The following is a 15,100-nucleotide window of genomic DNA, read 5'->3' as shown; positions in this document are numbered from 1 at the left end:
TGAAACAGGCTTGAACAGGTGTCACGGAATACACTACATATTGAGGATTATTTTTTACATTTTTTTATTTATGTTTTAAATGTAACTGTAATCTGGTACAGTCACTGAAAACGATGTAAACAGATTACAGGTACATTTATTAAAAATGTAGATTATTTCGCAGGATTACATTTTTAATGCGGGGTGAGAGACCCTGGTTGTTGTTTTAAGCACTCGCCGGCTTTGCCACTAGCGGGCCAAGCAACCTTGTCAGGAGTTTAGCACAGCAACAGGTGGCTAAATAGTCACAACATATGTAGCTAAATGGGCCACAGCCATCACGGCCACTGGCGAATGGCCATGTTGCCTTCCCAAAAGCGGCATGTTTAAAAGTGACGAAATGGACGGTGACTCTGGATCGTATTCACTGGAGGACTTCTTTATTTTGGATCACATTTACAAAGAAATCTGAGCTGTCAAAGCCATTCGGACTGCTGGCGACATCGGCTATGGGGAAGCTAGCGAGCTAGCCCAGGAGCCTGCAGCTAAATTGTAAAGCGTAAACATTCCCGTCACACATCGCTCACTGCTTTACGATTTAAGCACCGTATTAAACCAAAGCAAAGCAAATTCATTTACATAGCACATTTCATGCACGAGGTAACTCTCTGTGCTTTACATTATTATTATATATATTATTATTATTATTATATTACCACTGCTAAACCTGTCACAGGGAATAAAAGGTTTGACGTAATGTATCGTAATTACGAGTGCGTGTGCATTTTTTTTAGTTAAAAAGAAGACAATGCCTGGGAATTAAATGTTCAAATTAAGGAGATGAAATAAAATTATTTTAATTTAATAATCAATTACATGAAGTTTTTCAGAATCATCAACACGTATGAGTGAGGGGGGAGTCATGGTATGACAAAAAGTTTTCAGGGGGTACGCAAAACAATAAAGCTTGAGAACCCCCGCTATTTGCGGCCACTGAAAAATGGTTTGAGGGATGGCAGCAAAGCACTTTTTTTCTATTAGACAAGGCTACGGCCTGTGTAAATGAAGCGCCTCCTCTCACTTCAACTTAGTTTGCTTGGCACCAAGATGCAGTATTGCTGTTAACGCGTTACTTACTCCAAAATGGCCACCATTTTGAGCAACAAACAATGTAACGCATCACTGTATTGTATGTAATGTATGTGTAGGAAAGTAAGCAGATTACAGTTACTTCATCAAACCAATAATAGTTACTATTGAGTCAGCAATAATTCTTAGCAAACAATCATTTATAGCTGATGACATGAAGAAGCAAATAGGCAGAGCACTTTTATTCTAACGTATTGAGGAAAATGACTGGGATGTCATTGTTTATCATACAAACACAGTGAAGGTGCAGTAAATATAAAAGTGCAAAGAAAGGCATGGCTTCACTGTTGCCACACAATCTTTCTTATTTCACTTAATAGAAAGTGTATTTGATTGTTGTTACTTTTTTATTTACACATTAAGAATAGAGTTTTACTGGCTGTTAAGCGTGCAATGCGCTGTGGGTTAATTATTCATACGGAAGTGCGTCGTCAGAAATCGTCATGCAGGTAAGGACTGACTCACTGAAGGACTTAGCTGAAAATACATTTACAAAGACAAGTGAGAGCTTTCAACATCATCTGGAATCCGGACAACTCATGAGCTGGTTTAACGCGCTGCACCCCTGATGTCTATCGGTCTATCTATGAGTCACGAGTCTTTAGAGAAGTGTACTTGAGAACGGTGTGCTTATTTAAATGTTTAGGTACTTCCTGTAGTTGCAATGTCAAGTCTGCACTAAGGAGGTCATTTAATGGGGCTTCAACTACACTAATATTTAAGTTATTGGTTCATGTTGGGCGGCGCGGTTATCACATGTAATCACAGTTCTGAGAGACCCGGGTTCAAATCTGGCCTCGCCTGTGTGGAGTTTGCATGGGTTTTCTCCGGGTACTCTGGTTTCCTCCCACATCCCAAAAGACTCCGAATTGTCCGTAGGTATGAATGTGAGCGCGAACGGTTGTTTGTTTATACTGTATGTGCCCTGCAAATGGCTGGCCACCAGTTCATGGTGTCTCTTGTCCAGAGTCGGCCAGGATAGGCTCCAGCACGCCTGCGACCCTTGCGAGGATAAGCGGTACGGAAAATGGATGGATGATGTTGATGGCGTACGGTTAAACCAATGCTCATTTTGTACTGTGGATAAGTGATATTCCTGCCACTTGGTAGCCTCTGAAAGTAACTGAAAAAGTTAACTTGTAATCTAACTTAGTTACTTTTGAAATCAAGTAATCAGTAAAGTAACTAAATTACTTTTAAGCTCAAGTAATCAGTAAAGTAACTAAGTTACTTATTCAAGATAACTGTGGCAGCACTGCCAAGATCCCACAAAAGGGCAACAAAGCAATATATCAGTATTATAAAGACATATGCAGGCTCCCTTTATTGGTATGGAAAAAACTGAACTGTATAATGTTACAACGACCAAAACATTTTTAATCCAGTACATTACATTTGTTAAGTACAATTCAGTTATATCTAACTTTTAAGTATAATACATTTGCATTTAATGTTTTAGAACTGATGGTTTTCAAACATGTATTTAGGGACAATTTTAATGTCACTTTTATGTGCAATACAATTCACTGAATCATTATTTAACTACGGTTGATTTTCCCCTCTTTTTAAGCACAGTGTTAATGTTCATAACGATGCATAATGTTACAGTGGCTTACAATTATATTAGATATACTTTTTATGCCGTCCACCGACGCTGCCCATCCGACCTGACTTACATTGAGAAAGAAGAGTGGGAGAAAATGCCGCAAAACAGGAGTGCCAAGCTCGTAAAGACGCACCCAAGAAGACTTGAGGCTATGATTGCTGCCAAAGGTGCTTCAACAAAATATTAAGCCAAGGGTGTGAATACTTCTGTACGCATTATGTTTAAATGTTTACATTTGCGAGCAAAAATTTTAGATAAGACACTTGATAATGGCAGTCAACTCAACTCACTCACACAACAAGCAGCAGTTTGGCATATAGTGAACAAACCTTCAAAACAGTCTTTCAGCCGTTTATTGACACTCCTTGTTCAAGTTTACTGTCAACCTAAACAAAACAAAGAGAATTGTGTCACTGCGAATTTAACCAAACCACAGGAGGACGAGGAGGCGGCTGACGTCACTCGGAATGTGTTCGGCATGCACAGCGGGGGAACAAAAAGGTGCTGCAGGATGTGCCGAGGACAAGTGCAGAATTGGTCTGTGCATCAACAGACGCATTTTGGTTCATTTTAGCATCCAGGACAAAATTTGAACAGTCACTTACAGAGGCCTCAATGGTTGTATAGTGCTCAGGCCAGCAGGCCACTGGTATGACTGTTTTAATGATGCGAATAACTTTATGAGTCGTCTCTGCAAGGTTTTCTACCAATAAAATGCACTTAGAGTCATTAAACATTTCCAACTATAATTAATGAAGCAGCAGCAGATGCTTCCTTTGCTTTTCCCAAAAATTCCTGTGACATTGTGTGTTATATGCGACGGCTAGGGTTGTACCTAAACGAATTTAATGAACGAAAGTTCATCAACTACTTCATTTTTTGTGTGAATTTGAACTGAACTTAGTTCATTTCTGCCAGAAGAACGTTATTGAGAATGCGCTCATTCTGGCGTCCGTGAGCGGTTTTCGAATGAAAGTTCATTTTCAGACAACAATTTTGGTCGGGACTTGCGGGACGAAACCCGGCTGAAGACTCCATTGTCATGAGTGCGTGTTCTGGTTGTTGTCTCCCCCCGGTCTCGTACACACCTGCTCCTGAGAGCATCTCCCCCACCTGTGCCTCGTTCACCCTAATTACCCCATGCAATTAACCTCGTGTCTCATTCTTTCTGGTCGCCAGTTCGTTGTACCTTGTTGTCACGTTCCAGCGTTCCTTCTTTCCACGTCACCGACTCATAGTAAGCCTAGACCCTGTTCTGATTATTGACCTTGCCTTTTTGCCTCACGTTTTTTTGGATACTGTTGCCTTTTCGGATTGCCTGCCTGTGTACTTTTTTAAACTGTCCATTTGAATTGGAGTCGTGTATTTTGTGTTCTGTCCCTTGTTCCGTTCATGACAACCATATACGAGCCTTCATACAGTACGTCGGGTTAAAACCGCCGTATTTGGCAACCCATTCAAGTGCAGCCGCGGCCGCCATTCAAGTTTACATCGCAACTGCGTGAGTGTGCGAGGTACGTTCAGGGACACTGCGTAAATGGCAATTAAATTTTTCTTTGGTACATAATTGTAAAAATTATTTTGTTAATATAGTCAACCAGAGCTGCGAGAAATGCAGTTATCGTTGTCCTTTCATCCTTGGTTCCTGTCATACTATGTTGCGTGTTTTTGTTTCCACATTAAGGACAAAATCCCAGTTTTTGTTTTATTTCCTCATTTTAAAAAAAGACCATTGAAGACCAGAACAGTTTCCCAGCATCACCTCTAAGTGTCGCCAAAGCACCAAAAGTACGCCAGCCATGCAGTTGGCGTGAGGCACCGCACATTTCCACGGTCATTTCACTCTTGATACATCTGAACTTTGACGTGAAAAAGAACGGACGCCACGTTTTTGTGCGTACGTGCCTTTTGTACATGAGGCCCCAGGACCTTGAAATGCTTCTTACGAAGACACTCCTTCGTTGCCCGGGATTACTGTCATGCTGAAAGACCGTGCCATGTTTCATCTTCAATGCCCTTGCTGATGGAAGGTTTTCACTCAAAATATCACGATACATGGCCCCATTCATTCTTTCCTTTACACGGATCAGTCATCCTGGCCCCTTTACAGAAAAACAGCCCCAAAGCATGATGTTCCCACCCCCATGCTTCACAATAGGTATGGTGGTCTTTGGATGCAACTCAGCATTCTTTCTCTTCCAAACACAACAAGTAAGAGTTTTTACCAAAAAGTTCTATTTTGATTTCATCTGACCATATGACATTCTCCCAATCCTCTTCTGGATCATCCAAATGCTCTCCAGCAAACTTCAGACGGGCCTGGACATGTACTGGCTTAAGCAGCGGGACACGTCTGGCACTGCAGGATTTGAGTCCCTGGCGGCATAGTGTGTTACTGGTGGTAGCCTTTGTTACGTTGGTTCCAGCTCTCTGCAGGTCATTCGCTCGGTCCCCACGTGTGGTTCTGGGATTTTTGCTCACCGTTCTTGTGATCATTTTGACCCCACTGGGTGAGATCTTGCGTGGAGCCCCAGATCGAGGGAGATTATCAGTGGTCTTGTATGTCTTCCATTTACTACTAATAATTGCTCCCACAGTTGATTTCTTCACACCAAGCTGCTTACCTATTGCAGATTTAGTCTTCCCAGCCTGGTGCAGGTCTACAATTTTGTTTCTGGTGTCCTTTGACAGCTCTTTGGTCTTGGCCGTAGTGGAGTTTGGAGTGTGACTGTTTGAGGTTGTGGACAGGTGTCTTTTATACTGATAACGAGTTCAAACAGGTGCCATTAATACAGGTAACAAGTGGAGGACAGAGGAACCTCTTAAAGAAGAGGTTACAGGTCTGTGAGAGCCAGAAATCTTGCTTGTTTGTAGGTGACCAAATATGTATTTTCCACCATAATTTGATGATAAATTCTTTAAAAATCAGACAATGTGATTTTCTGGACTTTTTTTCTCATTTTGTCTCTCATAGGTGATGTATACCCATGAAGAAAATTACAGGCCTCTCTCATCTTTAAAGTGGGAGAACTTGCACAATTGGTGGCTAGCTAAAAAGATTTTTGCCCCACTGTAGAAAAAGGCAACTACAATCTTTTTTCAATTTGGAGCCCTAATTAATTAGTAATTTTAAAAAAAAATGTAAAGACTGTTTAAAAACTGCCCTTTTCCACGTTGGTGTAGTTTACTTAGAACAGCGACACTTTTTCAAATCAGTGGAAAAGGGGAAATATATTATTTATTAACTATAGAATCCACTAGTGGTTGTGCAATGAAAACAAAACATCTTGTAACAGTGTACATTATCCACCACAAGCCCACTCGTACACATTAACAGAACATTGTTGTCGTTTTTCTCTAAATAATGCAGCAGTGCTCCATACTCCTCCTCCAATAGATGTGTTCAATAGTTAAAAGGCAAAGTATACAACATTGATGACCCGCTGCCCACTTCCCTTTCCTCCCAGAACGAGTGGCCCAGCATTCCTCATTTTTGTCTTCCTCCCACATTCCAAACAGATGCATGTCAGATTCATTGAAGACTAAATTGTCCATTGTTGTGACTGTCAATGGGGAATGGAAAAACATGCATAAAAGGTATAAATACAAAGCGCAAAGAAAGGTTTAATTGATCACATTACAGAGGAGCACTGTATTAATACATAACATGAGACCGCCCTGTGGTCAGCACTGGACATTGCACTCTTATTAAACAGCAATACAAAGTGTATTCAATATTATTATTATATAAGCAACCATCTCCAAACAATATACACAAACAGACACTTTTCATACTCGTTGAAGACATTCTTTTTTTGTAGTTCCTTTCCAGTCAGATAAGCAATAGAAAGCTTTCCACATCACACTTAGGCATATCAAAAACTGGAATATTGTTGACATGAGTATTGAGGTTCACACAGTAGCGGGATGAAATAAAGAGAGGCTGTTTGTTTAAAAAAAAAAAAAAAAAAAGTACAATTGAACATGAGCTTCAGCCCACCTGGAAGCAATCAGACATTCCATGACTGCGTGTGTGTGCGCGCACCTTGGATTAAATGCAACTACGAGCAAAGTGAAAAGAAAAAAAGATTACTGGGACTCATCCTTCAACTCCTTGTCTGATCTCACACACATACTCACAAACATATGTGCATGCGGGGACACACACACACACACACTACATTACATGCGGTGCTTGACCCAACTGCACATTCCACAGCTAGGAGAGAGATTTTGGCCGAACCTTTGGGAAAAGCTGAAAAAAAAAACAGATTATTTATTATTTTTTTTAATGTAACATTTCTTTGCTCACAGACACAACAACAGAAAACCTTGTCATATGCATGCCAGGCTAGTAGTAGCTAACAGTGTTACTTTTCAGGTTTGGGGGGCAGGGGGGTGCCCCCTAACACTGGGCTTGGCCCCTCTTTGACAAAAGGGATAGGATGTGACTGGCTAGTCAGTCAAAATGTTCTATCTGACCCAAGCGTAGTCAGCCAGCAGCATCATAGACAAACATTGAGTCTGACAGTAACACCATAGACACAAACTTGTATTCTGATATCAAAGACACACACACAAGTATTCTGATAGCAACATCATAGGCACAAACATGTAGTTTGAATTGTTCGTCTTACCCCAAAGTAGTTGTTGGGCACGAAGCCCTCGCGGCCGCACAGCGAGGCCCACCACCAGTCGGAGCCGTCGAGCTTCTGCAGGATGGTGACCATGTCGCCCTCCCGGAAGGTGAGCTCGTCAGGGGCCTGAGCCGGGTAACTCCACAGGGCGTAAAGCACGCCGCTGTTCTCCATGCCCATCGCCTCCTCTACGCCTGAACGCAACATCAAAGACACAAACGTGGAGTCAGACGGCAACATCAAAAACACAAATCTGTAGACTGTCAGCGACATTAAAGACAGCATGGCGTCAAGCCGCAATATAAAAGACAATTTGTTTTATAGTGTTGTGTATAATGTATATAATATATACAGTGGGTATGGAAAGTATTCAGACCCCCTTAAATTTTTCAGTCTTTGTTATATTACAGCCATTTGCTAAAATCATTTAAGTTCCTTTTTTTCCTCAATGTACATACAGCACCCCATATTGACAGAAAGAAAATCGGAATTGTTGAAATCTTTGCAGATTTATTAAAAAAGAGAAACTGAAATATCACACAGGATTCAGACCTTTGCTGTGACATTCATGTATTTAACTCGGGTGCTGTCCATTTATTCGGATCATCTTTGAGATGGTTCTACACATTCACTGGAGTCCAGCTATGTTTGATTATACTGATTGAACTTGATTAGGAAAGCCACACACCTGTCTATATAAGACCTTACAGCTCACAGTGCATGTCAGAGCAAATGAGAATCATGAGGTCAAAGGAACTGCCTGAAGAGCTCAGAGACAGAATTGTGGCATGGCACAGATGGCCAAGGTTACAAAAATATTACTGCTGCATTTAAGGTTCCTAAGCCTCCATAATCCTTAAATGGAAGATGTTTGGGACGACCAGAACCCTTCCTAGAGCTGGCTGTCCGGCCAAACTCAGCAAAAAAAAAAACACCTGAAGGACTCTAAGATAGTGAGAAATAAGATTCTCTGATCTGATGAGACCAAGATAGAACTTTTTGGCCTTAATTCTAAGCGGTATGTGTGGAGAAAACTAGGCACTGCTCATCATCTGTCCAATACAGTCCCAACAGTGAAGCATGGTGGTGGCAGCATCATGCTGTGGGGGTGTTTTTCAGCTGTAGGGACTGGTTGCAATCGAAGGAAAGATGAATGTGGCCAAGAACAGTGATATCCTGGACAAAAACCTTCTCCAGAGTGCTCAGGACCTCAGACTGGGCTGAAGTTTCAGCTCCCAACAAGACAATGACCCTAAGCACACAGTTAAAATAACAAAGGAGTGGCTTCAGAACAACTCTGTGACTGTTCTTGAATGGCCCAGCCAGAGCCCTGACTTAAATCCAATTGAGCATCTCTGGAGAGACCTGAAAATGGCTGTCCACCAACATTCACCATCACCAACCTGACAGAACTGGAGAGGATCTGAAAGGAGGAATGGCAGAAGATCCCCAAATCCAGGTGTGAAAAACGTGTTGCATCATTCCCAAAAAAACTCAAAAGGGCTCTTCTACTAAATACTGAGCAAAGGGTCTGAATACTTATGGCTGTGTGATATTTCAGTTTTTCTTTTTTAATAAATGTGCAAAAATTGCAACAATTCATATTTCCGCCCCCCTGTCAATATGGGGTGCTGTGCGTACATGAGGGAAACAAATCAACTTAACTGATTTTAGCAAATGGCTGCATAATAACAAAGAGTGAAAAATTTAGGGTGTGCGAATACTTTCCGTACCCACTGTGTATATATATATATATATATATATATATGTGTGTGTGTGTGTGTGTATGTGTGTTGATGTGTGGCTTACACATTATGTTGAATGCAAAAATAGTGTTTTTATTTCCTTCATGTGGCCAGATGCATTTTACAAAATGACAGCCTACGATACACACAGAAATAGGTGGTTGGTGTTAACCATGAGCCAGTGTAATGGAGTGATTTTGGTATCCAATAATGCCCAAAATGGGAACAGACACTCAGCAAAATATATATATTCAAACTAAAATAATCGAGGAATGACGAAAACAGAATATTAAGTATTTAATCTAAAGTTCTGCTCCAGTTACCATCCAGCTGGTGGACGCCCATTTTCTTACATCACCATCAAGAAGCTACGAGACCTCCGCATAGGATATATCAGACGTCCCTCGATTTAAGCTAGTCCGTGGAAACTCCTCAATGCTCGATCCTCACGCCTTGATCCACGTTTAAGACAACTTAATATGGCAGTGTGGCAACAACTTCCGGGTCGCTTTCAATGTTTTGAGGAGCGAGGACCTCGGAACGTAGTTTCATAGCAACATCGTAAACAGAAAGTAATATTATAGACACAAACGCATATTCTGATATCAAAGATGCAAACATGTCTGATCGTAGTTTCAGTGACACAAACATAGTTTGACAGTAGCATCAAGAACACAAACACCAACTTTGAGAGTAGCATCATTGCCACAAACATTGTCGTATCAAAAACACAAAAATGTAATCTGACGGGCATTGTCAAACAATGCATCATCAAAGAAATAAACATTTCTCATAGGAGCAAAGACACAAATGTGCTCTGAGGGGCAATAAAGACCATGGTATTCTGATATCAAAGACAAACTTCCTAATGGTAGCATCACGGACAAACATGGAGTCAGACAGTAGCATCAAAGACACAACCATGGTATCATAGCAACTTGACAGACACAAACATTAGCATCACAGACAACATCAAATCCGTGTGCCTCACCTTTCAGGAAGCTCTTGCACTCCTCAAAGGCGATAGCATAGGGGTCGCACTTCTGTGCGGCTGTGGCTCCATCACTCTCCGTCATTGCCATTACGGCCGCGCCGTTCCTCACCAGGAACTCGCACAACGGCCGGTCATTGCATGAGGCCGCGCAGTGCAGCGGAGTCCTGCCGGACACAAAACGTTGCATGTTGACTTCATTGTGAGTCATGTGGACAGCAAAGGTGTGTGGAGGGGGGCTCGAGTCACATGACGTGAATGGAGTCAGACTTAAGTCGCGATGGAATGGTGAATATTTTAACTAACGGCAAGTAACGCAAAGTGGCTAATGTTCCAGTATACGTTGTAACCAAGAAAGATCGTGACTTGTTTGAATTTGGTCACAGTAACTTGAGAGTTGCTTAAATCTTGAATGTGTGGACTTGTGACTTCCTTACGACTTGCCCATATGTGACTTACGACATAGACATTTACCATCCGTGGCTGTCGGGGGCGCTGACGTTGGCACCGATTTGAACCAGGAAGTCCACCACGTTGTAATGGCCGCCACAGATGGCGTTGTGGAGCGCCGTGATGCCTTCGTCGTTCGGCTGACTCGGGTCCGGCATCTGCAGGAATGCAGTTGTTGGAAAGTTACCAGTTAGTAATAATAATAATAAGAATAATAATAATGTCTTGACAAGTGACAAACATATTGGGACACACGTGTTAGTTAATTATTATCGTTGGTTGGACAACATACGTAGTACTGTGCCTAGGTTTACCATAGTAATTAGTCAATGAATAAAATATGAATGAAGTGTCACTTCTTACGTGAAATGTGTCCCAATACTTTTTCTTTAAATTGCAGCAATTTTAGTACTGCCATATGGTAGCATAGGCATTAATACCTCCTGTACGGCCCGCTGCACCGTCTCCAGTTCGCCCACAAGCGCTCCATCCAGCGCCAGCACCAGTGGGCTCAGGCGGGCTCGTCTCCCGGTACGTTTACGCTCCCGGCTGGCCCTCAGGATGGAATGGTAGTTCTGATGGGGCAAACATGGTTTGAGCTATGATTCAAATGCACAGAGCACAGGTGTCAAACTTCAGGCCCGCGGCCCAAATCAGGCCTTATGCGCCACTTTATTTGGCCCGCGAACATTTTTACTCACCTGTTCAAAACTAGCCGTGAAAATGATAATAACCAAATGCAAGTGCAATTCTGTAATATTATTGTGCAATTATTGGGGTTGCCACACACAACTGCCAAAGGCAACCCTAACTACAAACCCCAATTCCAATGAAGTTGGAACCTTATGTAAAACATAAATAAAATCAGAACACAATTATTTGCCAATCCTTTTCAACCTATATTCAATTGAATACACTATAAAGACATTTAATGTTCAAACTGATGGACTTGATTGTTTTTTTTTCGTTTAGTTTTTTTGTGTGAATATTCACTCATTTTAAATGTGATGCCTGCAACATGTTCCAAAAAAGCTGGGACAAGCATGTTTGTCGCTGTATTACATCACCTTTCATTTTAACAACACTCAATAAGTGTTTGGGAACTGAGGAAAATAGTGTTGAAGTTTTGTAGGTGGAATTGTTTCCCATCCGTGCTTCATGTACAACTTTAGTTGCTCAACAGTCCTGGGTCTCCATTGTCATATTTTGCGCTCCATAATGTGCCACTCAGAACAATAAAGGACTGGCTGACGACTTGAACACCTTCTACTGCAGATTGGAAAAGGACACTCTCACAACCCACACCCACCCAGCCACACCACCAACAACCACCATCACACCTCTGACTCCCCCTTCTGCGTTGATCATTCATGAACAACCTCGCACCAGTCTTCACACAAATCTTCAATAGCTCTCTGGAACTGTGTGAAGTACCATGTTGTTTCAAACGCTCCACCATCATCCGAGTGCCCAAGAAATCTTTAATCTCAGGTCTGAACGACTACAGGCCTTTCGCCCTGACATCTGTGTTCATGAAGTCCTTTGAACGCCTTGTGCTGGACCACCTCAAGAGCGTCACAGGACTCCTGCTGGACCCTCTGCAGTCTGCCTACCGAGCAAACAGGTCTGTGGATGATGCAGTCAACCAGGGACTGCACTTCATCCTAGAGCAAGTTGACGACCCTGGGATCCTGTTCATTGACTTCAGCTCTGCATTCAACACCATCATCCCTGAATATCTCTCCTCCAAGCTTCTCCAGCTCAGCGTTTCGCCTGTCATCTGCCGATGGATTTTCAGCTTCTTGATGGACAGGACTCAGCAGGTGAGGCTGGGGGACAGCACCTCATCCACATGCACCATCAGCACCAGGGCCCCCCAAAAACGCCTCCTCTCTCAGTTACTCTTCTCTCACTACACAAACAACTGCACCTCAAGGCACACAGCTGTCAAACTGTCAAACACCACAGTCATTGGCCTCATCAACGACGATGACGAGTCTGCGTATCTACAGGAAGTGGAGCGGCTGGAGCTTTGGTGCTGTAGTGAATATGCCCTGAACTAATGACACCCGGCAACCCCCAATCTCTGACTGTTCTGCATTCTTCCAAGCCGCAGACAGACGGCCACAAGGATGCCTAATTTATCTCAGCCGGACGCTAAATGAATTACCAGCCAGTCCGAAGAATATTATCAAAGGAGAGACACAGGAAATGTGGTTCCTCACTCGGACGGTAAGTTAATTAACACTCACCCTCCAGCCAGTCTGAAGGGAATCACCAACAAAGACCTCTCTCTGCACACTGACTAAGGAACAAGACTGTAAGCAACCCGCTGTGCAAAGTGGTTCTACATGATGAGCAAAGGACCATTTGGCCCTTCTGGTCTGGGACAATTGGTGGAGCACAAGCTGGCCACTGGCTATTGAGAGATACTGCAACATGCTCTCACCGAATTTTTCTGCTTTAATATTTTAAGAACCTTGCATGAATTCCCCCAGTGTTTCCCACCACACCAATGTCACTAGTGATTGTATTTCTCCAAATTTGAAGGTCTGCTGTTTTTTTTTTTTTTGCTGATTTGTTTGCCAACCGAATATGCTTGTGTTTATCTCAATACAAACACAGAAATGTTATACAAACAAACACTAAGTGTTATTAACCACCACATAAGGTTGAAACACTCATTGCATAGATTAAACAGTGCGTGTAAACAGTGCATTAGTTTGGAATTAATGTTATTTTATTCCACCAATTTTAAACCACAAATCATCCTAAAATGAAATGTGATTCTAGAGGCACAGTCTGCCTTCCGTTTGGTCAAAGGGGCCGGTGTCACGCATAAAAGACCGAAGGTCCTTTGTTTTTTGCTTTCTGGCTCTCGCTCTCTCTCCCTCTTGGACTCTCTTGCTGTCCAACCTGCCAAAGATCTGGCTCAGCCCGGGAGCCCCAGCTCTCACCACGAGGTGGCCGAGGCACACCGAACTTCCCCACCAAGCTGCCAAGCGTGGACCGCAGGAGGCACCTGCCAACTCCCCGAAGCTACCCGTTTGGGTGTGGGGCAGTTTACGGACAAAGCTCCGTTGGGAAGGATTTGCAGTGCGTTGCAGTTTATCCCTGACCGTGTGGCGAACAAGGCCACTGCAAGCGCTCCAGCCATCCTGCACCTCACCTGCGTATTTTTCTTTTCTTTCGTTTTCTTCAAACCATCCCTCGTGAGCGCTCTTCCCAATCACCCAGAAGGTCTAAATTGGTCTATGCAACGTAAGTCCAACTTGCTGTTACTAAATACAAATGAGTGCATATTTGGGTAAAATAATTAACAGTCACAGAGATTCACAACTCTCACACTGTCACCGCGCATGCTTATTCCACCCTCAGATCACGAGTTCAGCCTCGTTTACCAATGTTTGTATTGTCCTTTGTTCTGTAGTTTGACCCCTCTGTATTGTTTCCTGTAGATTCCCCTGTTAGAGTTCATAAAAATTTCTATAAATATCCACTACCTGTACATTTGTGTGTTTGGATGCGACAAGAAACCTCTGGGATCGAGGGCCTCAGATTTCATTAATGTAGCAACCTTCAGATTATGAGATTGATAAGAGGTTTTTCGTCACTTTTTCCTAAATTTTACACATAAAAAAATAGACGTCGTGCCCTTTTTGAGACAAAAATAGTTTGATTGTGACGTTAAAAACGTAAATTAGACTAACCCGGAAGTGAACGCAGGCGTTCAACTTTGAGCAATTTATTTCTTAAATAAATTACGTTTTATACAAAACCAACATACGCTACAGTGCGGTCGAGACTTCAGGACGCATCCTTCGCCAGAACTGCCCCTCACGCTGTCCAGATTATTGTACAATTAGTCACTCAAACTGCTCTAAATTGCTTGAGGACTGTGCAATTGTGCATCATTTGCACAATTGTCATTGTATCAGCATTACCACATTACTGGTAAACTTTCATTGCTCAATGTTTTTAATGTCCTAAAAGTATATTTGTCACAGTGGCTGTCTGTTGTCCTACCAGAGTCTCGGAATCTTTTGATATGATATTATGGACTGTATATCAGGGGAGTGAAACTCATTGTAGTTCAAGGGCCACTTACAGCCTAACTTGATGCCAAAGGTGTCAGCCCGGACCACTAAAATCATACTTCATACTTCTTTCCTTTGTTTGAATATTTTAAAAAAAGTAATTTTTTTCAAATTTCTTGAAAATTTTGTTTCACTTTGTCATCTATATGTGTGCATCTTCTTTTCCTTTCGGCTTGTCCCGTTAGGGGTCGCCACAGCGCGTCATCCTTTTCCTCCTGCATCCTCCTCTCGAACACCAACTGCCATCATGTCTTCCCTCACGACATCCATCAACCTTCTCTTTGGTCTTCCTCTAGCTCTCTTGCCTGGCACCTCCAATCTCATCATCCTTTTACCAATATACTCACTATTTGTCCAAACGATTGAAGTCTTCTCTCTCTAACTTTGTCTCCAAAACATCGAACCTTGGCTGTCCCTCTGATGAGCTCATTTCTAAATTTATCCAA

General features: G+C 42.4%; 1 protein-coding gene across 1 annotated transcript in view; it reads right to left on the bottom strand.

Annotated features, from left to right (window-relative positions):
• Positions 1 to 6,338: 6,338 nt before the first annotated feature.
• ppp1r13l (protein phosphatase 1, regulatory subunit 13 like) overlaps positions 6,339 to 15,100 on the bottom strand; it is a 38,336-nt gene continuing 29,574 nt past the window's right edge. Inside the window, exons 9-13 of the mRNA XM_061781896.1 lie at positions 10,998 to 11,132; positions 10,582 to 10,715; positions 10,108 to 10,274; positions 7,372 to 7,565; positions 6,339 to 6,989 (exon numbers count right to left, since the gene is read on the bottom strand). Of these exons, the coding sequence (XP_061637880.1) occupies positions 6,954 to 6,989; positions 7,372 to 7,565; positions 10,108 to 10,274; positions 10,582 to 10,715; positions 10,998 to 11,132 (666 nt within the window). The 3' untranslated portion in view covers positions 6,339 to 6,953. The remainder of the gene's footprint in view (positions 6,990 to 7,371; positions 7,566 to 10,107; positions 10,275 to 10,581; positions 10,716 to 10,997; positions 11,133 to 15,100) is intronic.

The sequence above is a fragment of the Phyllopteryx taeniolatus genome, chromosome 8 (genome assembly GCF_024500385.1).
Source record: "Phyllopteryx taeniolatus isolate TA_2022b chromosome 8, UOR_Ptae_1.2, whole genome shotgun sequence".
NCBI lineage: Eukaryota > Metazoa > Chordata > Actinopteri > Syngnathiformes > Syngnathidae > Phyllopteryx > Phyllopteryx taeniolatus.
The sequence above is the reverse complement of the archived record's forward strand: the minus strand, read 5'-3'. Positions and strand labels throughout refer to the sequence as shown.